At 46.9% G+C, this 22,395-nt stretch overlaps 1 protein-coding gene across 3 annotated transcripts in view; it reads right to left on the bottom strand.

Moving 5' to 3' along the window:
* Positions 1-16,355, bottom strand: part of Pcgf3 (polycomb group ring finger 3) — a 40,977-nt gene extending 24,622 nt beyond the window's left edge. The window contains exons 1-5 of one of the 3 annotated variants that reach the window (XM_055611694.1): positions 16,172-16,209; positions 4,299-4,338; positions 3,911-4,051; positions 2,572-2,689; positions 1,090-1,186 (exon numbers count right to left, since the gene is read on the bottom strand). In XM_055611694.1, the coding sequence (XP_055467669.1) occupies positions 1,090-1,186; positions 2,572-2,680 (206 nt within the window). In that variant the 5' untranslated portion in view covers positions 2,681-2,689; positions 3,911-4,051; positions 4,299-4,338; positions 16,172-16,209. Of the gene's footprint in view, positions 1-1,089; positions 1,187-2,571; positions 2,690-3,910; positions 4,052-4,298; positions 4,339-14,832; positions 14,854-16,171 lie in introns of those variants that run through there. The other 2 variants (XM_055611695.1, XM_055611696.1) reach the window with 2 other exon arrangements.
* Positions 16,356-22,395: the final 6,040 nt, after the last annotated feature.

Genomic DNA, 22,395 nt, shown 5'->3' with positions numbered 1-22,395 from the left:
ACAGGTGGTATCACAAGGAAGCCCCAACAGAGAACTGATGTACAGGAAAGCACCAAGCTTAGAGATAACTATGAGAGTGGGCTGAGATGTGCGCAGAGCCACCATGGTGAGAGAATGAAAAACCTACCACCATACAGTGTTGGCCAGAACACAGAGCGTAAGAACTTGGTTCAAGAGCCAGCATGAATACGGACAGAGATCTTAAAATCAGATGTCCTCTACCCTCTGCTCATGTGGACACTGGCACAAGGACTCAGGACAATATGAAACACCAAGAGCTGCTAAATATTATTTACATGTCCACCACACAGGACACGCAGACCATGAGGCCTTACTAAGAGCCTGTGTGAATAGATGATTTGGCAATGAAGTTAGGCACACAGAAAACACACTCTTATCTCAATCTGGGAAGTAAAAACAGTGGCTCAATAGTGTTATCTGGGAGCCTGGCAGGACTTCCAAGGTCAGACAACTTGAACTGCTACTGCTCCTGGTTGTGCATGTGACTTTAAGCTGTGCTCCTCTTTCTTTTAGTTCATCTTCTCTCTGATTCCCTCATGCCATATTGCCTGTGATTTCATTTCCTTCAGAGTAGCCCTTGAAGTCAGAAATTCCACGTATAGGCCCTTGCATCTCTGGCTCAAGTTCCAGCCTCGGGGCAAGTTACTACTCTAAAGAAAGTAGGTCGGGGGTCCTTTCCACTTCAAACTTTTAGTTTAAGAAAACTTATAAAGCCAGGTGTGGTGGCGCAGCCTTTTAATCCCAGCACTTGGCAGGCAGAGGTGGCTGGATATCTGTTCAAGACCAGCCTGGTCGACAAAGCAAGTTCCAGAACATCCAGGGCTCTGTTACACAGAGAAACTTTGTCTCAAAAAACTAAAAAAAAAAAAAAAAAAGAAAGAAAGAAAAGAAAAAGAAAACTTGTAAGATTCCATTTGTTCTCATGGTCCCCTAGGCAGGTGCCACTGGCAATCCATGGGCATGGCCCTGGTCACTCGCAGTTCATGATCTGGGGACCGAGAACAAGCTGGCTGCCACCACGCAGATATTCGGGCAGCGGCCAGGGAGCCACAGCCCGGCGTTACTCACCCGATGTACTGCAGCGGGTGGCTCTGATGGATCACGATCCTGCAGGTGGGGCAGGTGTTATTCTCCTCCAGGTACTTCACCAGGCAGCTCCTGCAGACTAGCAAAGGGAGAGGATGACAGCAACCCAGAACACAGGTGCTGGCTGGGGCCACACCCAGCCAGCACCAAGAGGGCTAAGAGGACACCCTCCTCGCTATAGTCCCTGACCTCCGAAAAGAAGTACCCCTGGGCTGCACTGTGCCGCCACCTCCTGTTACACACTCCTAGCCTGGGAACTAACCGGGGAGAAACGTCAAAGTGGTTAAGTCACGAGGTGGCAAGAGCATGAGAATATAACTAATATTTAAAAATCTGTATTTTGGTGGCTGGAGAAATGGCCCAGAGGCTAAGAGTACTGTCTGCTCTTCCAGAGGTCCTGAGTTTAATTCCCAGCACCCACATGGTGGCTCACAAGCATCTATAATGAGATCTGGTACCTTCTTCTGGCCTGCAGGTGTACATGCAGATAGAATGCTGTATAAATAATAAATAAAATCTTTGAAAAAAAAATTCTATATTTTGACCTAAAGAAGACAACACTGTCTTCTACAATAAAAACTAGATGAAAATCAGTGAAACTGCCTAACACAAAATGGTACCATAAGTTTCTAACAATACAAGTAATCTCAGCCTAAAATTTCTTCAGAAGTGGAAAACATTTTCAAAAACACAAACTGTATAGGATGGAAATTATATGTGCTGTGAGTTTTTACTTTCTGAACTGCCTCTCAGTGGTCAACAGACCCACGTCCAGGCAGCAGTCCTGCTTCCAGGTGATCCACCCAGGATGTCTGTCTTCCCGTAAGAAAGAAAAATTAAGGAAAAACACTTAGGGGCTGGGAGGATGGCTCAGTGTTTAAGAGCACTTGGTGGAGTTGCAGAGGACCTAGGTTTGGTTTCTAGCATCCACAGGGTGGTTCAGAACTGTCAGCAACTCTAGTCCCAGAGGATCCAACGCCTTCTCTGGCCTCTGCTGGCACTGCAAGCATGTGGTGCACAGACAGACACAAAGTCTAAACACTTGAAGACAAAAATTACAAAAAATACCAAAATAACAACACAACAACAAAACCATTCTGCACAGGTGCAGGCCTGACAAGCAGAATGAGTCACATGCAACAGGCACCATACTGACCCTTGGAATCCCTCAGACGCTTGACTGTTAAAAGGCTTCACTTGAGATTTTACAACCCAAGTACCTCCAGTGGCCGACTTGGCAGACAGAAAAAAAAAGTAGTTTTCCTCTGTTTAGCTTTCCTAAGAGAAACCTCCCTCCAGGAAGTTACCCGCAGCAGCTCTAGTTTAAGGTAAGCTTTCCAACCCCTCTCAACAGCTTTGCTCTTCTCCTGGCCCTGCTGTCCTTGTGCCCAGGCTAACATCCTAAAGACTGTGCTGGAGCAGCCCCCACCACATTCAGACCAGGGTAGAACTGATGGTACTCACATGTGTGCAAACACTCAGTCACTGTGGTTGCATCGATGAGGTAGCCGCTGCACAGGCGGCAGGTGATGTGGGCGTTTATATCCCAGAGTTTAATCTTCCTGGTCAACATCTTTGGCTTCTGCAAGAGAAATACACTGCAGTATCTGTGATGACAAATCTTGACTGTCAAATTGACTACATCTGGAATGAACTAAAACCGGAAAGTCTGAATGTACCTATGACGGATTTTTTTTTTCCTTAATTAAATCATTTGAAGTGGGAAGACCCACTTTTAATCTGGATCTTGTGAAGAAGATACATCTTTAATCCATCTCTTTTGAGGTGGGAAGATATATGTTTAATCTGAGCCACAAAAGAACAAGAAAGAAGGAAGCTTGTTCTTTTTGCTTGTACTCGCTGGCAAGTCCATTCCTTCACTGGCATTGTAGTCGCCTTTGGGATTCAAGGCTCTACTGAAGAACAGCTGAGATACCTAGCTTCATGAACTGTAAACAATGACTGGATTCTTAGACTTTCTGTTGGGAGACAGCCATTGCTGAACTGGCTGGACCATAGCCTGAAATCAATCAATCAATCAATCAATCTCTCTCTCTCTCCCACTCACACACACACTCAATATGTTGTTTCTCTAGAACTCTTAATACACAAGGTATCTGTTTCCTTCCTAGCTTGCCTTTACTCTATCCATAGACATAGTAGGTGTAGGACCCATCCCAGCCTTTTTGCTGGACACAGGGCCCATCACATCTCATCCTATCATTGAACATGCTTCAATGGTAAGTGGAGTTCAAACCTCAACTCATGGGACTGCCACTAGCCACCATACTGTCTATCAGAAGGTCTCAGAGCCCAACAGGAGGATAGATAAGGTCCTGTGGATCCAACCTAATCCCCAACCACTCTGACCTGGATCTGCCTGCCACATGGCCTTTGAACATTACAGTTGATACCTAGGTCCAGTCCTACCTCAGGAAATTAGTCATCCTCATCCTTGTATTTTTTGTGACAGTGGACAGTTAGATGTCCACTCAATGCCGGAGGAAACTAACTTATGACACTTCCATCACCAAGTGACCACACCTAGATCACGCTCACCAACTGCCTTTTGGACACTCACACTCAGGGCTGAGCATGGCTATACAGTCACAACAAAGTGCATCCTGACCATGGTACCACTTCTAAGCATGCACCTCTCCTAGGCAGCTAATCAGTAGTACACGCCTACTCCACCCTGAACTAATGGTACAGAGTATAAAGAAGGCAAGCTCTTCACTCTTGACACAGAGCCCAGACCTCCTCCCCTAGATGGCAGGGCTCCTTGGAGGAATCCAGACCTCACCTCCTCTGGATGTCTGCGTGTCCTTCCTCACCCGGTGGCATGGAGGCTTCAGGCCACCAAGTGGATGTGATGATCACTCCTTATTTTGAGTTCTGGCTGGCTTCTGTACCTTCCTTCTGTCCCTTGTTCCTTTTCCATTTTCTAGTGCAAAGATAGCACTGTTACTTCAAGTACACTGATACCAGTCCTGCACACAAGCCCACATTAAACCCTTAATACAGCTTAGATAAATCTTACATATTAAATCACAGGACAGAGCCCACCAAAAATGCTGGCAGACAATCAACTCCAATGACAGCTGCTAGAGAACAAACTTCAAGGAAATATGCGGGGACCACCACACTGAGTCAGGCAGCCCGAGAGGAAGATGAGCTTCGGCTGCACTTACCTGTGAATGACAGCCTGGAATCAGGGCTACATTGTGAAGTCTGTGGAGAAGCAAAGACTGGGGTCACCATGGGAGGACCTTGTCTCACCCTCTCCCCCCAGCAACACAGGTACTGTTTGGTTAAACACGCTTATTTAAGTATCAAGTGAGAAGGATGATAAAGACACCTCAGCAGAGGCACCTCCCAGAGTTCCTAAGCCCTGTCCAACCCAGGAAATACACTGCTAATAGTGCAAAGGAAAGAGAAGGTGGCTCCACTGTTTGCTTTGGGGCCCAAGGGGCAGGATAGGGAATCTGTAGAAGCTCCAGCCGACAGAGGACTTCAGGGGTTACCCCAGAAACCTCAAGAGACAATGAGTTTGTGGTACACTTTGTTGTTCACTTCACTTGATGCCTGCAATTTCTATATCCTCACACCTACACTAAACTGTTCTCTCCTAGTCACAGACTTGCCACCCATTCACTGACTGTGTCCTGAACCCATGTGGATGGTTCCCTAACCAGGTTTGAGCCAGGTATTCAGGCCAGGGTGTGGAGATGGGCAGCAGGTAGAGACATCCTGGTAGAGTGAGCTCCGAAGAAATGACTGTGCAGGCTCTCTGCTTCCTGACTAATGTGCTCTGAGGGTTTCTAGGAACCTGCTGGGGATTCCTTGGTACTGCCCTTGAGTTCAGGGGGTTTTCCACGTGAAAAAGGTGTTACTGGTAAAGGGCTTAGTAAGGTGCCTGCTGTCTTAACTAGACAGTACCAGAACACCAGGTATTTGTAGTTTAAGGATTGATTACATACAACCTGGAGACAGCGTACCCTAGATGTTCTTAAATGAACTCCCTCTTAAATACAACTCAGTTATTTCACCTTTAAATTTTCTTCAAAGAGTTTTTATTTATGTGCACACACATGTATACATGTTCATTACACACATATATGTAATGTTTGAACAAGTGCCTGCAGAAGCCAGAAGAGGGAATTGGATCCCCCGAGGCTAAAGTTACAGACTGTTGTGAACTGTTTGACGGAGTGCTAAGAAAGCAACTTGAGTCCTCTAGTGGGACGAGTTTGCACTCTCACCCACTAGGCCCTCTCTCCAGCCTCAGAACTGCATTTGCTTATTAACTAATCCCAGGAAACTTGTACAAAATGAGGAAGAGAAATGGAAAGGTAGAAGGGGTGAGTATGTCCTACCAGATAAACCAGGGGAGGGTTACAGTTGTGTTAGAAACAGGAAGAGGTGAAGCCAGGTCAAGGCCAGGCCCATCTTAAACTAGCCCCTGTCTAGTACGGAAGCCACTAACCACATGAAATTGCTGTCCCTTGAAACTTGGTGGTTCCTGTGACAAAAGAACCAGAGTGTCACCCATCCATCCAATGCTTTAGATAGGGTTCCAATATGTAGCCCTGGATAGCCTAAAACTCCCTATAGACCCTAGACTGATCTCAAAGTTACAGTGATTATCTTGTCTAAGCCTCTCAAGTGTTGGGCTTACAGGTATAAGCCACTATACCTGGCTTTCTAATCATATTTAATTCAAGTGCTGAGACTAAAGGGGTGTGGACCACACCTGGCTTATATGTAATTTTAAAAAATGACGTTTGCATAAAATGGATAAATTCTTGGGGGGGGGGGACATAGATTGAGAGTAGTAAAGAAAACCCAAAGACCTGATAGACTAGGATCAGAGGGAAGGGGAGGAGGACCTCCCTTTTCAGTGGACTGGGAGAGGGACATGGGTGGGGAAGAGGGAGGGTGGCATTGGGAGAAGAGGGAGGGAGGTAAAGGGGAGATACAAAGTGAATAAACTGTAATTAATAAAAAAATAATAAAAAGGAAAACCCAAAATACTCCCTATTTTGGGAGCTGAATAAATAGTCACAAAATGGGGGCTGGAGAAATGGCTCAGAAGTTAAGAACACTGGCTGTTCTTCCAAAGGTCTTGATTTCAATTCCCAGCAACCACATGGTGGCTCACAACGGTCTATAGTGAGATCTGGTACAGAATACTGTACAAATAAAAAATAAATAAATAAATAAATAAAATAAATAAATAAAGTCACAAAATATTCTTCAAATAAAACTCTGGGTCTACAAGGCCACCATATCTGAGAGCAAATCACCCTTTCAGCTGGCAAAAGTATTTGGAGCTAGATACACATTTGTCTGTCCTGCACCAAGCCCTGAGTTCACATTCCCAGTACTATGCACAGTTAAAAAAAAAAAAAAAAAAAAAGGTCTCTAACTCACTTTATGAATCTAACTACTAGCCATACACCAAACTGTAGCAAGATGAGATTTGGAAGGAACTAACAGACCTGCCTGACCCTAAGCAAAGAGTCGGCCACCTCAATTATCAGTACACAGGAGAGTCACTCAGGACCAAGTTAGGTGCATTCAAGGGACACGACTCGATAACAGTGCAGGAAAACTTCACTCACCCCTAAAGGTAAAAGTAGAACACCACCTGCTCTTCCCAAAAGACATGTAAAAATTATCTGATAATATCAATCACCCATTTATTAGTTTTAGAAATCCCCTACTGAAGGAGGCTCTAACACACGACTGCTCAGCAACTCAGATGGGAATAGCTCCATGTGCAGAAGTCTCACGAGTGACCGGGATGCCCTCCAGCAGGCAGCCCATGAAAGGACAGGCCACACAGCAGCTGCTCCTCAGCAGTTAGGGAAAGAAGGGTGCTCCCAGCTGTGCAGGGCTCTCTGGGGGAGAAAACTGTCCACAAAGAACAGTGCCACTCTCGTGGGGCGAGCTGCCTGCTGTGGGCTGGCTAGCATGGGCAGCCCACAGGTCTCAGGAAGAGGCCTGGAGCTCCTATTACACAATGAACTAATGAAAAGAGTAGCTTACAATTTAAAACAGGTGACCCTGAAAGATGCGTAGCCAAAATCCCTCAGGAACTGCTAACGCTCAACAGAGTATGTGACGGCATGTTCGAATGCCAAGTAGCTCAGGGGTGCTCATTACCTTTTCTGTTCTTTCTGTCCCCGTCCCGAGACAGGGTTTCTCGGTGTAGCCATGGCTGTCCTAGACTCACTCTGTAGACCAGGCTGGCCTCCAACTCAGAGATCTACCTGCCTCTGCCTCCCAGAATGCTGAGATTACAGGAATGTGCCACTGGGCCCAGCTTCACTGCCTTTTCTAACTAATGATCACATTACTGGGCTATGTGACTCTATCAAGAATTGAGAAACACATATCTACAACACATTAGAGCCATAATGGGGACCAGGGCTTGGCAAACCCAGGCCCTCAAGACAGAGTGATGCTCCTCTCAATGTGACAGGCCAGCCATGCCCAAAATAGAATTTGGTTTTTAGCGAAACTTTGCCCACTTCTGCTCTAAATGATGAAAAGAGCTTCACTAAAAAGAAATCCAAATTAAGTGAATTCCAGCTGATCGACTTTATTACTAAACAAGAGTATGAATTAAAAACCCTGCGAGACACACTGACAGAAGAGTGTGCTGGTGAGTCATGGTGCCCTAACCCTAACCTTGCACTGTGGGAAGGAAAAAGGCTGGCATTCTGTAATAAAGGCAACACATACACCCTGCCAAACTCTTTTCTGGAGGCTGTAGCACTCAAAAATTAGCTAAGTCTCGGAACCCCTACCATATCCATGCAGCCAAATGGCCAGCCTGGTCCTCACCAGATCTTCTAAGCAGCACCTGTTTTGGCTGCTTGCACACTGCACATCATGACCCCCGTGGTTACGAGAACACACGTGCATGTGGACATGGCAGACCATAGCAACGCTGGGACAGACAGTACGGGAAGGCGGCAGGCATGTAGGCCACTTGTCTTGATTGCTGAAGGTGGGAGCTGTGTCTACACTCCTGTGCACACTTATGAATCAGGGAATGGGAGCAAAGGCAACTCACACTCCTTTCCTTTTTTCCAAAACGGTTTCTCTGGGTAGCCTTGGCTATCCTGGACTTACTTTGTAGACCAGGCTGGCCGCAGACTCACAGAGATCCGCCTGCCTCTGCATCCCTGAGTGCTGGAAATACAGGTGTGTGCCACCATGCCTGGCTTTCACATTTCTTATAAGCAAATAGATTCCCTGGTATGGCAGACCTGGGCCCAGAACACTCTGACCCCTCTGCACCTGGTCTGGCTTGTGGATTCACCCAGGAGCCTCCCAGGGTTGGGGTTCACATGCCCTAACTTTAGTCAACAGCTAGTTGTCACAGAGTCTCGATTTATCTCAGCTTTGTCACACACAGACATCTGAGTGATAATTAACACTGAAAAACATGGCCCGTAAGATATTTCTGCACATAAAGGTGCCTCTTGCCAAGCCTGAATGGCATGAGCTTGATCTTTGGGGCCTACACTGCAGGAGAAAACCAATTCTCGAAAACTGTCTTCTAATCTCCACAGGTGCTTCAGCATGCCTGTGGCCACCCCCACCCACACAAATGTTAACTCAAAAGTAAGGAAAACTTTTTAAAAGAAGTTTCTTACGCTGGAAAACTGGCTAGAGAGTTGCCTCAGGTGGTAAAAGCACTTGCTGCCAAGGCTGACACCAGAGTTCAATCTCCAGGACCCACATGGTGGAAGGAGAGAACCAGCTTCCACAGCTGTCCTCAGAATGCCAAACATGCCCACTCACCAAAGCAAATAATAAGAATGTAACTTTAAAATGTTTTTAAAACTGGAAAATAGAACTTCAGTTAATCCTGGCTCCAGTTAATGTCATAGAAACTACTAGCCATGCAACCCAGGTACTTCTTTACATAGCCTTAGATAAGGACAACCATTAAACCCAAGCTTGCAGATATTGTCCTTGTCCTGCGGACACTGTCCTTGTTCAGTAGGTGCCTGCCTGCCTAGCACCACCCTAGATTCAGTCCTAGCATGGCGGTATATATCTGTAATCTCAGCATGTGGGACGTATAGGCAGAAAGACCAGAAGCTCAAGGTCATCCTTAGCTATATGAGTTTGATACCACCCTGGGTTACAAAAGACCCTGTCAAAAAAAAAAAAAAAAAAAAAAAAGAAAGAAAAGAAAAGAAAGAAGCAGTGGTGCATGCCTATAATCCCAGCACTCAGGGAGGCAGAGGCTGGCGGATCTCTGTGAGTTCGAGGCCAGCCTGATCTACAAAGCAAGACGGAATAGCCAAGGCTACACAGATAAACCCTATCTTGAAAAACCAAAAGAGAAGGGATGGGAAGAGAGGAAGAAAGAAATTGTGCTGTCCTCATTAAAATCAGTAATACAAGCCTACTCTCCCAGGGGTAAGATCTAGGAAGATATACCATCAGATCTATGTCTTAGGCCACTGATATCTGATCAGAGTCCAGGCTGGTCCCTAAATAGTCCAGGCTTAGTACATATTAAAGAAGGTACATAGCTTTATCAATACTAAAAGAATAGCTCTAACAATTAAAAAAAAAAAAACAAAACTAATCTTTTCAAATAAGGCAGTTTACAAACCTTCAGCTGCTGACAAGTGTCTGCCCCATCTCATCCTAAAGGGGACTTCTTTCTGCTCTATGACCTGCCCACAACAGTACTGCTCAGTATGTTCTGTACTGACAGACCTCTTTCCTTCTGTCTGGCTGACTATTCCCACTGGTACACCTCCTCCATCCAAGACCACTACCCTCTTGCCTCCTTTGCCACTCCAGTCTCTCCCAGCACTTCCTGATCTGTGGGAATCTTACAGAAGTCCCTCCCATGGTTAAAAGATGAAACATTATCCTTCATCTAACAGAGTGGAGCTAGCCCTTGGCAGGAAGGAGTTTCCTACACAGATTAGAACTTTCCTAGAAGCTTTGTGCTGAGCCTGAACACTGTATCCTCAAAGACATCCACAGTTATGTGCCATTCAATTTGTGCTGAAACTGACTTCTTATGATCTGGTACTCTATCTGGTCAGAAGTGCTATGGCTATCAATCTCCAGTGACAACCACTGGCCTTGGGGGTAAGCATAATCTCCAATGTAATCACCAAAGACTGATGCTGAGGACAGAAGCCTGTCCAAATCTATGACATCACCAATGTACCTTGTCTGTGGCTAACTGTTGAGGCATTTCACCTTACAAAAACAGCCAGCAGGGGAGTAAGTCACCAGCAACTCACTGCATATATGGTGGCCATGGGTTGCTGATATGTGTCACAAAGCAGAAATACTGCAACCTCGTGTGTCTTACTGCAAAGTCTGTCACTCTGAGGACATCAGGAGGACAGAAACCTAACGTCAGAATTCTGAGTGCACTAGAACAGACATCACTCTAATGTTAGACCTCCTCAAGTGTCAGGATGACACACAGCAACAACGCACCAGGCTTCCCTGCGTTGTGTCAGGACAGGACAACCTAGAACCAGGCCCAGGGATCTAGAAAGGAAGAACTGTAAGGACCTCCATTATGACAACAAAGCCAACTGCAAAATCTTCAAAGTAAATATTTGTGGGACATGCCAAGGTCCCCACCCTGCTGCAAGGGCTGTGGGATGGGAACAAGGTCAGCTCTGCTTTAGGCAGGATATTCCTCCTCAGTCCCTAAAGAGGTGGCCTCCCATCTTGAAGTTGCTCTTTGATACTTCAGGAAAGCGGTACTTAATGAAAAATAAAGATGTTCCCAAATAGAAAACTATGTCCTGCAAGTGGGCATGAGAGTCCTGTCCTGACAAAGGTAGGCTGTTGTCACAGGACACCCTGCAACAAAAGGCTTATGAGCAGCCTAACTTTGTTCCTCAGCACTGGCACCTGGGTCACAGTAGGTGCTGTAGCTTGTTCAGACCTAACCCCATGCCAACTCCTCAGGGAAAAAAGGATGGAGGGGTTCTCAAGAGTTTTGACAAGGCATTTACTCTGTCTTTGAGGACAAAGCCTCCTGACAAAGCTCACTTCTCAGGCAGTCACCTTTGAGTAAGGACTCCAACCTAAAAATCTGGGAGGAATTAAAACAACATTGGGACCATAGCAGATGCCCACCAATTCTAATTCTTGCAGCTGTGCTCCATTAGCTTTTTGTTTGTTTGTTTGTTTGTTTGTTTGAGTCTTGTTGTTTGGTTTGGTAAGCATTTAGATTAAAAAAAAAAAAAAGGCAAAAGGTGATGGCTGGTGAAACAGCTCAGGGATTAAGATACTTGCCACCAAGCCTGAGGACCTAAATTCAAGTCCTAGAACTTCCATAAAGATGGCAGGAGAAAACAAGAGTCCACAAAGTTACCCATACATCTTTCTGCACTCGGAAACACACACTCACATAATTTTAAAACAAAAAAAGTGAAAGTCCTTAAGGACACTTGTGGTATGTGTGGCCTGACCACCATTCCTGGTTTGTAGAGCACGTCCTGAGGACTTTAGCAACCAAGCTGACATATTCTCAGCATAAAGCCACAAAAACCACTGCTTAAGATTTCCTTTAGACTAGAGTTTGCGGAGACCTAATACAGGCCAGGCCAATACCTAGAACCTCGTGGACAGAGAGAATCATGACAAACTCCCGAACTCACCATCTTACCCAGGGGCCTCCGTCAGGTCTTAAAATAACCACATAGGACCCAGGCCCTAGCAAGTCCCACTGTACCACAAGAGCCAGGAAACCCACAGAGGACGCCTCCAAGTCCTATAGGACCCCATGCAGCCCAATGAGACCCGCACAGGACATGGGGTTAATCAGAGGCTCTGGCAAAGTCTATAAACATCAACTCACCATCTAGATGCTTCTCACTGCAGAATTCACTGCTAATAGAGCAAAGTCCACCAAATATCAAAGAACTTAAAAAATCCAATTAACTTCTATTCTTGAGATCCAACTAGCCACTGCAGGGTTTCTCTTTAATAATGGACTGCCATCAATAGGCTGACGTAGACAGCGTCTCCAGCAAGTGCTGTTCCTGCCAATGGAAGTTTGCCTGGTTCAGTGGCAAAAGTGGTCTACGTTTATTACCACACCCCAACCTTCCGGCTTTTGTATAATTTAGTTATGTGAGAAGGTATGTGGCAGAGAAAAGGATGCTTTTTTATTTCTAAAGGCTTCATCTATCTTTGTGATTGACTATTTTTTTTAAACAGGGTTGCCCAGGCTGGCCTCCAGTTTCTGAGCTCAAATGATCTTGTTTCAGTGTCATCAGCAGTAGCAAGTAGCATATACTACCATGCCTAGCTACGTTTAATAATAACCAACTCACAGAACTAATGAGCAGTTCTAGTTTCTGAAGCATAACGTACTGTGCAACACTCTTGCCATATGAACACTAAGACTGGGAGGACAACAGCAGACAACCGCAAACTGGCCTTCAACCTCAATGTATTTTAAATCCAATTTTGAACATCAAACAAACAAGGCAGCAAACAGTAAATCTGGTCATTAAAGAATAACACAGACCCAAACAAGCCTTGTTTTCAAACACAGATCAACTCCAACAGTTCTAGTCAATGACCTTGTGAACTTGAGGTGGAACCTACCAAAGGCCAGAAAGGACAGAAAGGTGGCCTTTCAGGGACAGGAGCATCCAGGGTGACCTTGGATAATTACCTTGAGCAATCTTCCACCTCTACTGTCAAGGCCTGGGATGGGGAGAAGGGGCTCCTATCCGTAGGTCTCTGAGCAGAATATTCCCACAAGGGACAAATATCCCCAGCTTTCAGAATCTCACATCTTACCATTTTGAAAAAGCCACTGATAACCTAGTACATGAGGCCCAATGTACCAAGAAAGACACTTTCTCCATATTACTTAAGATGATTAAGAAAGTCTAGAAGGTTGTTTATAATTTCTTTCAGAATAACATGGGAAGGCTCTCAGAATACTGGATCGCCCTCACCCAGAGGTTAGGCACTATGTTCCTGCACCCCACTTTATCCACAGGCGCCTGTAGGCCAGAGCATTCCAAATGGTAAGCTAACTGCCAGGAACAGTTCCTGTTTGGAACACATGTCTCTCAAATAGGATACTCATATGCATCACAATCATCTTAACTTTTCCAGCAACATCACAGGAACCTGATATACATTACCTAGAGGCCTCATTCTAACACACCACCACTCTACACAACTACACAGATACGATCTCACTCTGTAGCCCAAACCGGCCTGGAATTCACTCCTGTAGCTCAGATCTGTCTCACACTCAAACTCACTGCAACCCTCCTGTCTCGGCTGCCAAGTGCTGAAATTACAGGTGTGAGCTACCATGTCTGGATCTATACATGACTCTTATTTACTTATAAAATTTTCTTGGGTATGGCCATATGATATTTAAAACTTGGTAAGTGCCTGGCTGACAGCAATACTGCAAAGCCTGATCCACCTTCTGGTACACCCACTCTGTAAGATTTTCTCCTCTCAAAGTGTGCATAGGGTCTTGGGTTTTCATCCCAAAAAACAACTTAGTCAAGAAATGGCATACCGTATCCAAGGGTACACGGTAAAGTCTTTAGCCTCCTTCCAGAGGCTGCCTTGCTCTATCACTGGCACTTTCTCTGCTGTCCTTTAAGATGTCCTAGGAAAAGGAATGGGTTTCCAAATGGCAAGGGAGGGGGCCTGGACTGGGACACAGCCTGTGGAACCCCCCAAAGCAGGCCTAGCTGACTCCAGGCTTACGGAACCTGGCCGGAAGACCTGAAGGTCAGACCCGAGCTCTTCACCTCCCACCGGAACCCATTATTTGGCTTAGGGCACTACATTCTGGAATAGTTCGTTGTATAGCAACATATAAATGTTCTAACCCTTCAATGTCACTCTGTGTTTAAAAGTCCAAGCATGGGGACATGAAGAGCCACCACACTTAAAACAAATGCTCAGCCTTTTTTAAAATTCCACACAGCAAATTACAATAAAGGGTACACCAGAAGAGCAAATCAGAGGTAAGCTAAGTACAAGGTTCCCGAGTGTAGGGACACTTGACAAATACAACTTTCCAGTTTGGGCTATTCAGAAGCACAACTCAACCGACACCCAGTGCTAAGAAACTTAGGCTTGTTTTTTCCTGAGAAACCAAAAATTGAAGTGGCTCAAAATGAAACATGGAACTGGCCAGGTCAAGTATCTCTTAGGAATCCAAACAGCGCAAAGGTTAGATCACCTTATCACCAGCACTTTTAAGTGCAGCCTGAACCAAGCAGAGCTTCCCCAGGGCAACACACCCATTATTACCACCCCAGGTCTGTGTGGGAGCTAGGCCTCGCCAGAATGCCTGGCTCTCTCATCTTGAAACTTATCAAGTTTTCAGTGAACATCTCAGTACTTGCCCTAGTCAAGAGCAGCACGTTATCACCTCTTAATGTCTCCCACAGAAGCAAAAGCACATCTTACTTTTCCACAAACATTGTATTCTCCATGGCAGTCAGACTGACTGACTGACGGGGAAGATTTCAGAGAAGCAAGAACTCTTTCCATTTTAGGGGTGAAACAGGAGTGTGGGTGCTAGCTGCTTATCTATGCAATAGCCCCTCAATCCCCCTATCTACTCCTGAAGCGTGTCCTCCCCACTGGACATACCTCTGGCCTCTCTACACACCCTCAGGACAGGGAAAGAGGGAAGGTGAAGGTGCAGCCACTGACCTATGGCCAAGACGAGGGAAAGGCACAGTCCTGTAGGAGCTGGGGAGAGCAGGCAAGAGGCAGCTTGGAGGCTTCATGCCCTTGATACCCCTGAGTCCTTGGAGCCAGGATGAGCTACAACTTTGCAACTATCCTAAGACACCCCCCCCATAACATCAGGGTGCTGGGGGACTTGTGGGAAGTGTGAGGTTTGAACCCTTGGGCTCAGATAACGCAGGAACCCACATGCAAGAACTTCACTGCAAACGTCCAGGGTGGGCTTGACAGATCTGAACCGGCCCTAGATCTCCTAATGCCTAGTAATCTTCTCAGCAATTCTGGGGTCTAGTGTCTAGAGTCCAGGCCTCCTTGCCTTAAAGTTCCAACTATCATCCATGTTATCCCTGAGGACTTCCTAATAGTTCAGCCCAAGGCTTTCACCTTAAAGTGACCCACCTTTGGTTCTGTTTGTCCTGAAGCCTATCTATATTCTAAACCTTCCCCCCTCACATTTCACCCTCCAGGCCCCAAACTGCTCAAAGAACTTTGGCCAGCCTTAGGTTCCCAGCTCTCCACAGCTGATTTGTCCCTGAGTCCTGACCTTCCTGTGGCCTTGTCTTAGTGTCCTGGCCCTCCGTGGGGTGGCCTAGGGGTCTTATTCCTCCTCTGTATCTATTTCAGTGATTCTGGCATTTTCTAGGTCCTGTCAGGTCCTGAGAGCCATTCTTCCTCAATGACCTTTCCTAGAATCTTGTCAGGTCTCTAGTGCTAACCCTACCCTAGTGTCCATTCCAAAGGTCGGGTCGCCACCTGTCCTGGGGTCCCAGCACTGAGAGATCTGCCCAGTCCTAGGGACTGTTCAGTGACTGGCCCTCAGTAATTCTGGCCTGGTGTGGATCCAGCCTGGTCCAGACTCCTGTTCTTCCGGGGTCCTGTTCCCTGGAATCCTCCCTGGTGCCAGGTCCAGCCGATCTGGGCTCCTTGTCTTCCCTAGTTCCTGTTCTCTCAGGGTCCAGACTGCTCAGAATCCAGCCTGGCTCGGTGTCCTGCCAGGTCTAGCATTCTGCCCGCCCCTGGTCCAGGGTCCAGCCTGGTAAAGGCTCCTGTCTGCCCCCGATTCTGCCTGGTCCAGGTTCCTGTCCTCCCGGGGTCCTGATTGTCCCGAGATCCAGCATGGCCCAGGGTTCTGCCCTCCCGGGGTCCAGACCTCCCAAGTCCTGGCCTTCTTGCAGGCTTTTAGGGTCCCGCCTCCCGGGCCTGCCACGGGCGCTGGGCTCGCAGCCTTCTGCCGACCACGGGCCGAGGCCGCGGCCTGAGGAGCGGGCGCGCGGGCCAGGCCGGGCGGGGCGGGCTCACTGACCTGCGTCTCGGGCGGCGGGCGAGCGGGCGCACGCGGGGGCTCGCCGGGAGGGGGAGGGGGGCGCCGCTCCCTCTGGGTCCCCCCCAAGAGGAGGAGGAAATACCCGTGCGGAGTTTAAAACAAAGAGGCGGAAATGCCCGAAACCAGCCGAGTGCGGAGTCGGGGGCGCCGCGGTTGGAGCATGCGCAGTGTGTGCCTCAGCTCCCACCTCGCAAGCGGGAGGGGCGGGGCCTCTGAAAGGCGGAGCCTACAGGGGTGGGGTCCAGGCGGGGCCAGAGGGCGCAAGCGCGTGCTGGCCGCGTTTGGCTCGGAAGCCGGGGCCGGGAGACTGGCAGGGTGGAGCTCGTGGGCGTGGCCACAGGGTGAGAGGTGGGTCAGAAGGCGTGGTCAGAAGCAGCAACTTGGAGGAACTCGGTCCCGCAGGAGCTCAGGACGCTGGTGACGGGAAGCAAACTTGAGCACCTGGACCAAGGGTTTCCTCCGGTAGAAGCCTTGTTTTTACATTCCTGTCCTTCCTAGGACGCAGCCAGGTGCGCGGGACACTGTGGACAGAGAGAGGCCCTTCTGCTCGACTCTCGGACCGTGGGAACCCACGGTCCAACTGTATGTAGTGATCAGTGGTCACTGTAACCGGGAGAAGGCTGAAACGGAAAAAAGTCTGTTCTTTTGTTGTTATTATTATTTATTTATTTTTCGGAGAAAGGATTCCGCTGTGTTGCCCTGGCTGTCCTAGAACTCGCTTTGTAGACCAGGCTGGCCTTGAACGCAAGTAGATCCTCCTGCCTGTGCCTCCCGAGTGCTGAGTCTGAAGGACTGCGCTGCCACTCGTTCTTAGGGAACGAAGTGGTTTTGGCAGCGGTATACTAGACAGGCGGTGGGACAAGGAAAGAGCTGGGGCCGGGGGGACGTGCTTTGCAAAGAATCCAGCAAGGGCCTGTGTACAATGGAGTGAAAAGGGGCTGCTGAAAAGTCCTGCTAGGATCGTGCGGATGGTCTCCTGGAGGGAAGGCCCCCTGGGAAACAGAACCGGGACCCTGGAAGGCAACTATGCTCTACAGAAGGCTGACAGCATTTGCTGTCACAGAAGGACGGCAGATGAGGGAGGAGATTGAGCGATCGTCCCAGAGTAATGGAGGATGTGGTGTTGGTATTCGAGATAGCAGAGAGGTACTGTTGAGCAGACCATGAGCAGCCCTGGGCTTAGGGCTCAGATCCCAGAAAGCCATGTAACTCGTTGAGGGTTGGTCTGGTGCTCTGTGTATTCAGATGCTAAATACTGGCCCTCAAGATCTGTTTGCCATCCACAGAGTACATTCTCACGTACACCGAATGATGTTGTGTAAACTTTGATCCCCAATATTCTCTGATTGGTTGAAATAAAGAAAGGCTGGAGCCTGTGGCTGGGCAGAATAGAGAGAAGCAGAGCTTCAGTGCGGGGCTCACTGGACGGTGAGAAGGAAAGAGCAAGGAGAAGGGAAATGGAGAAAGAGGACAGGGCCTGATGGAACACATCCAGACCAGACAGGAGGACTTGGGAAGAAACTTGGCAAGGAACTTGGGAAATGCAGTTGAAAAGTAGCCAGACTAGCTTAAAAAATTAGTTTAAATTGTACCTGCCCAGTTATTGCGAAAAAGCTGTTTAAATAAATTGCTGGGCCTTTGTCTCAATTATTTGGGAACTAGCTAAATTAAAAACAAAACATGAATTAATATGCTTTCTACAACAGCCCTCAACCACCTGTTTGCAAGTGGGCTTTTGCATGCCTTAAGTGAGACCTTATCCAGATGTCGCTCCAGGCTCAGGATCCAAACATTGCTTCCATGTCTCGCCATCGGGGACGCCTTCAGGAAACTAACTTTCCACAGCCTCTGGTCTTTCCTAGAGGCTATTGCCCACTTGAGGCCCCCACCTTCCAACACTGAAGTCTTCCTCTAGCCATCAGCTGACCTGTCAACCAAGTGTCCCTTCCCCAGTCCTCACCTTGTATACCTATTAATGAATAGCTTCCACCTAGTCTCCTTGTATCTTTCTTGCTTCCTGGTCATTTTCACCACAAAATAGTGGCTTTTAGAAAGCATTAGTTGGTAAATGTTCCCTGCTCAAAACCCTCCAGTGGCTTTATCCAGAGCAGAAACCAGAGGGTTAGAGTTTTTGGAAACTGGAAGAGAGCTGAAATCACACAATGGCCTTGTTCACAGGTACATGTATGTTCTTGTTCAGCCAAGCAAACGGGGGGACCTGAAATTATGGCACTCAGCCTGATAAGGGAGGGAATGCCTTTCTCCTTACTGCTGTCTCCAGCCAGTCCCTCTAGGGTGCTGGTCCGTCCTCTGTCCTCTGTGAGGAGTCTCCTCTTTGCTAATCTTCTCATCGCCACAAACTCCCAGTGAGACTGCTGTCTTAACACAGAATAAACTCACTCCACACTTCTTTTAAAAATGTTTTAAGAATATTTTTAAATTTTATGTGCATGGGTGTTTTGCCTGCATGCATGTCTGTGTACCACACGCATGCAGTTTCCTTGGAGGCCAAAACAGAATATTGGATCCCATAAAACTGGAGTTACAGACAACTGTTAGCTGGGTTTGGTATGGAAATCAAACCCAGGTCCCATAGCGCCTGAGTAGAGTGTGCTAGGCAGCAAAATTGCACAGAGAAAAGAGTAAAGCTCTTCCCAAGTCCTGTCTTGTTGCTGGTTCCTGCTCCCTCGGGATGTTGTCCTTGTGCTCACGTAAAAATCAGTAGCTCTCCTTGATGCCTCTGGGCATACCAGACACCTGCACCTCAAGGCCCTAGAGGAGCTGTTTCACCCACAGTGGCTGAAACTGTGGGAAATGGAGGCACAGCTCTAGCCCTCACTATAAAATAGGCGTGAATATACAAAACTGTGTGACCCTCCTACCCAACAACTAAGACACTGGACAAAATAAGCCAAATATTTTGTCAGACAATCACCTCTTGGGCCCAGAGAAAGAAGGGTTAGTTGGATGAACCTTGGGAGAAGCCAACAGAGCCCAGATAAGAGCTCTGGATCGGCACAGTGCTTCAAAGCCCTCGGCTTAGCATCGCTAGTCATCCACAGGAACTTCTAAAGCTGCGGAAGAATGAGGAAAAGGAGAAGGGGAGAGATTTTGAGTCTATCAGTCAGGAAGCCCAGGTGGTCAGAGGCATCCAGAAGGCTTCCAGCAGTGGGATGGGTTAAAAAAGACTGCCTGATAAAACCAGCAGGCCTGGAGAGGACTGGTAACTCAGCCTTGACTGTGATGTTGATAAAACTCCATGACCCAGTGGCACAGAAGTATTCACAGTGCTGCATAGGGTGAAAAACTCTGAGGGAAAAGGTGTGACATCCACATCTAGTCAGCACTGGCGGCCAGAGACACAACGGAGAAATCCGACTCTCAAAATACACCTAGAAACAGCACTGGAGAGCTGAGTAGTGTACAGAAGCAATGACCTGTGCTCCTGATGCTCAGGCTGAAGGAAGACGAGAAGACAGGCAGGAAGTTAGACACAGTCAGGCCATGTAACAGTGTCTATTGACAAAAGAAGAGCCATTGACTATCATCAAGAAGAACAGTAGCAGCTGGATATGGTGGTACACGCCTGTGATCCCAGCACACACAGAGGCAGGTGTGGTTCTCTGTGAGTTCAAAGCCAGCCTGGTCTACAAAGTGAGTCCAGGACAGCCAAGGCCATACAGAGAAATACTGTCTCAAAAAACAAAAACCAAGGGGAAGAAGGGAGGGTTTGGGAAGGGAGGAGAGAGGGAGCTACAGGGGGGATACAAAGTGAATAAAGTGTAATTAATAAAAAAACTAAAAAAACAACCAAAAACCCAAACCCCAAACCCAAAACAAACAAACAAACCACAAAAAGATTAGAAGTAGCAGATCCGGCATGTTCAAACCTTGGATACATAAAACCTAGCATCACAGGACTCTTGAATTTTTAAAATAATGAACGATAACTGGATATTTGTCTTTCCTTCTATGTGAATTGCACCTCAAGATAACCACAGACTTGTGATTCTTCCTCCTTATAATAATCCAGCTAAAAATCAAAAATAAAATTGTGGCAATAGCTGGATTGCAGCTTAGTTACTGAGTACTTGTCTACGTCATGTGTAAGGCTATGGTGATCCTCAGCCCTTGGGGGGAAAATATGCAATTAAAATAGCTGTATTGTATAGCAACTCTTATTGACGATAGCATTGCCAAATGACAGGTGCTCTGTGCCTCTGATGGACAGAGGACACAATCAGATAAAGGCTTGCCAGAAATCCCACCTGAATCTAGGGCACAGACAATCTGGACTTCTCTCGGTTAGGCTTCCATTGCTGTGATGACCACCACGACCGAAGCAACTTGTGTTGGAAAGGGTCTATTCCATCTTGCAGCTTGCAGCTCACCATCTAGAGAAATGAAGGCTGCTGGATGAAGGGAACCAGGCCGGGCGGAGCACATGCTGCAGCAGTCACATGAGAGGATCCTGTTTTGGCATCTGGTGATGTCAGAGATTTAACATCCATCTTTAGACAGACTTTATAAAATAATGGTGTTGTGGTTGTTGTTTAGATGGCCTCAACTTTTATAACAAATACTAAAAATGGAAGAAAAATGATATGGCCTCTGAGACTTCCTCAGGACAATGGAGAGGAACAGAGGAGGGAGGGATATGGACATACTAAGACTTGCCACTCACTGATCGTTGCTAGAGCATTCTCATTCTCTCTCTCCCTCCCTCCCTCTTTCTCCTATTCGCCCCTCCACCTTTGTCTTTGAACTTTTCCATAATAAAATAGTCTAACAAGCCAGGTCTTGGTAGTACAGGCCTATAATACTTACAAAGCTAGGAGGATCACAAGTTCAAGGCCAAATTAGGTAACTTAATATGATCTTATCTCAAAATACAAAGTAAAATGACAGCTGGGATATAGCTCAGTAGTGGAGCACTTGATTAGTATGTATGAAGCCTGGGTTCAGTCCCCAGAAGTACAAACAAAATCCCCAAGCAGGCCAGTGCGACGGCTCAGTGGCCCAAGGTGTTTGCCAACAAGACTGACACTTAATCCCTAGGCTCCAAATAATGGAAGGAAATAATAGACTCCAGTAAGTTGTCCTCTTGTCTTCACATGTGTGCCATGGCCCATACCTACATTCACACAAGCAAAATGAAATAAAAATAAACCAAACAAAACACTGTTAACAGCTAAGTTATAATTAACTTATAGAGAGACTGAAAAGAAAAATGTGGAAGATATTAACTTAACTATATCTATCTGAAACTGCTCATTATACTGAATATTAGCAATGAAAATAGTAAGCTTGTCACTGGGGGCCATGTCTGGGTCCATGGTCCTTCTGCAGCCAGGGGCTGTGCTGATGTCCATGCCGTGTTACCACCACAGGCCACATGGATGTCCAGGACCTGTGCTGCCACTTGAAGCCATGCTGTTGTCCATGGGCCATCTGCTGCCTGAAGCCATGTTGATGTTAGGTGGCCTATGCTGCTACCTGAGGCTTTGTTGTACTGCCACTGGAGACCATGCAGAGGTCCATGCACATGCTGATGCCCGAGCCGTGTGGAAATTCATGATCTGTGCTCCTGCTGATAGCAAAAGGCAAGGAAGCGACTTTAGCCATGGTACTGATGACTGCAGACTGACGGTTGAGAAAGAGGGGTATAGAACACTCTCTGACAACATTTACTCTCACCCACCAAGAGAAGTAGCAGCCCTAGACTGAAAGCTGTTGAAGAGAACTCTTAAAAATTGTGTGAAGGATGCTGAAGGGTAGCTGTCCGCAATTAAGGGCTTCTGGTGGGGGTGCAGGTGGAGAGGGACTCAAGTTTTCCTTAAGGCACTGGCAGCTAGGAGATTGACCAAGCTGTAGTGGGTCTATGGGCAACACAAGTTGGAGGTCCTCCTCCTCTTTTTCTTTTTGAGAGGAGGTCACAATGGTGGGGATGGACCTGGAAGGATTGGGAAGTGAGTGTGATTGGGGTTCATAATGTGCGAAATTCCCAAATAATCAATAAAAATATTCAATAAAAATATCAATAAAAATATTATTAATAATATTTTTATTATTAATAAATAATAAAATAATCAATAAAAATATTATAAAAGGAAAATGAGCTTTATCTAATAGATAATATAGGATCCTTCATGAAACAAATAGAAAATATATAGGCTGCATATTTTCAGTATATAGAAAGAATG

Source organism: Psammomys obesus, unplaced genomic scaffold (assembly GCF_907164565.1).
Source record: "Psammomys obesus unplaced genomic scaffold, mPsaObe1.curated_primary_1811, whole genome shotgun sequence".
NCBI classification, from domain to species: Eukaryota; Metazoa; Chordata; class Mammalia; order Rodentia; family Muridae; genus Psammomys; species Psammomys obesus.
Note: the sequence above shows the minus strand (reverse complement) of the source record. Positions and strands in the feature narration are given on the sequence as shown.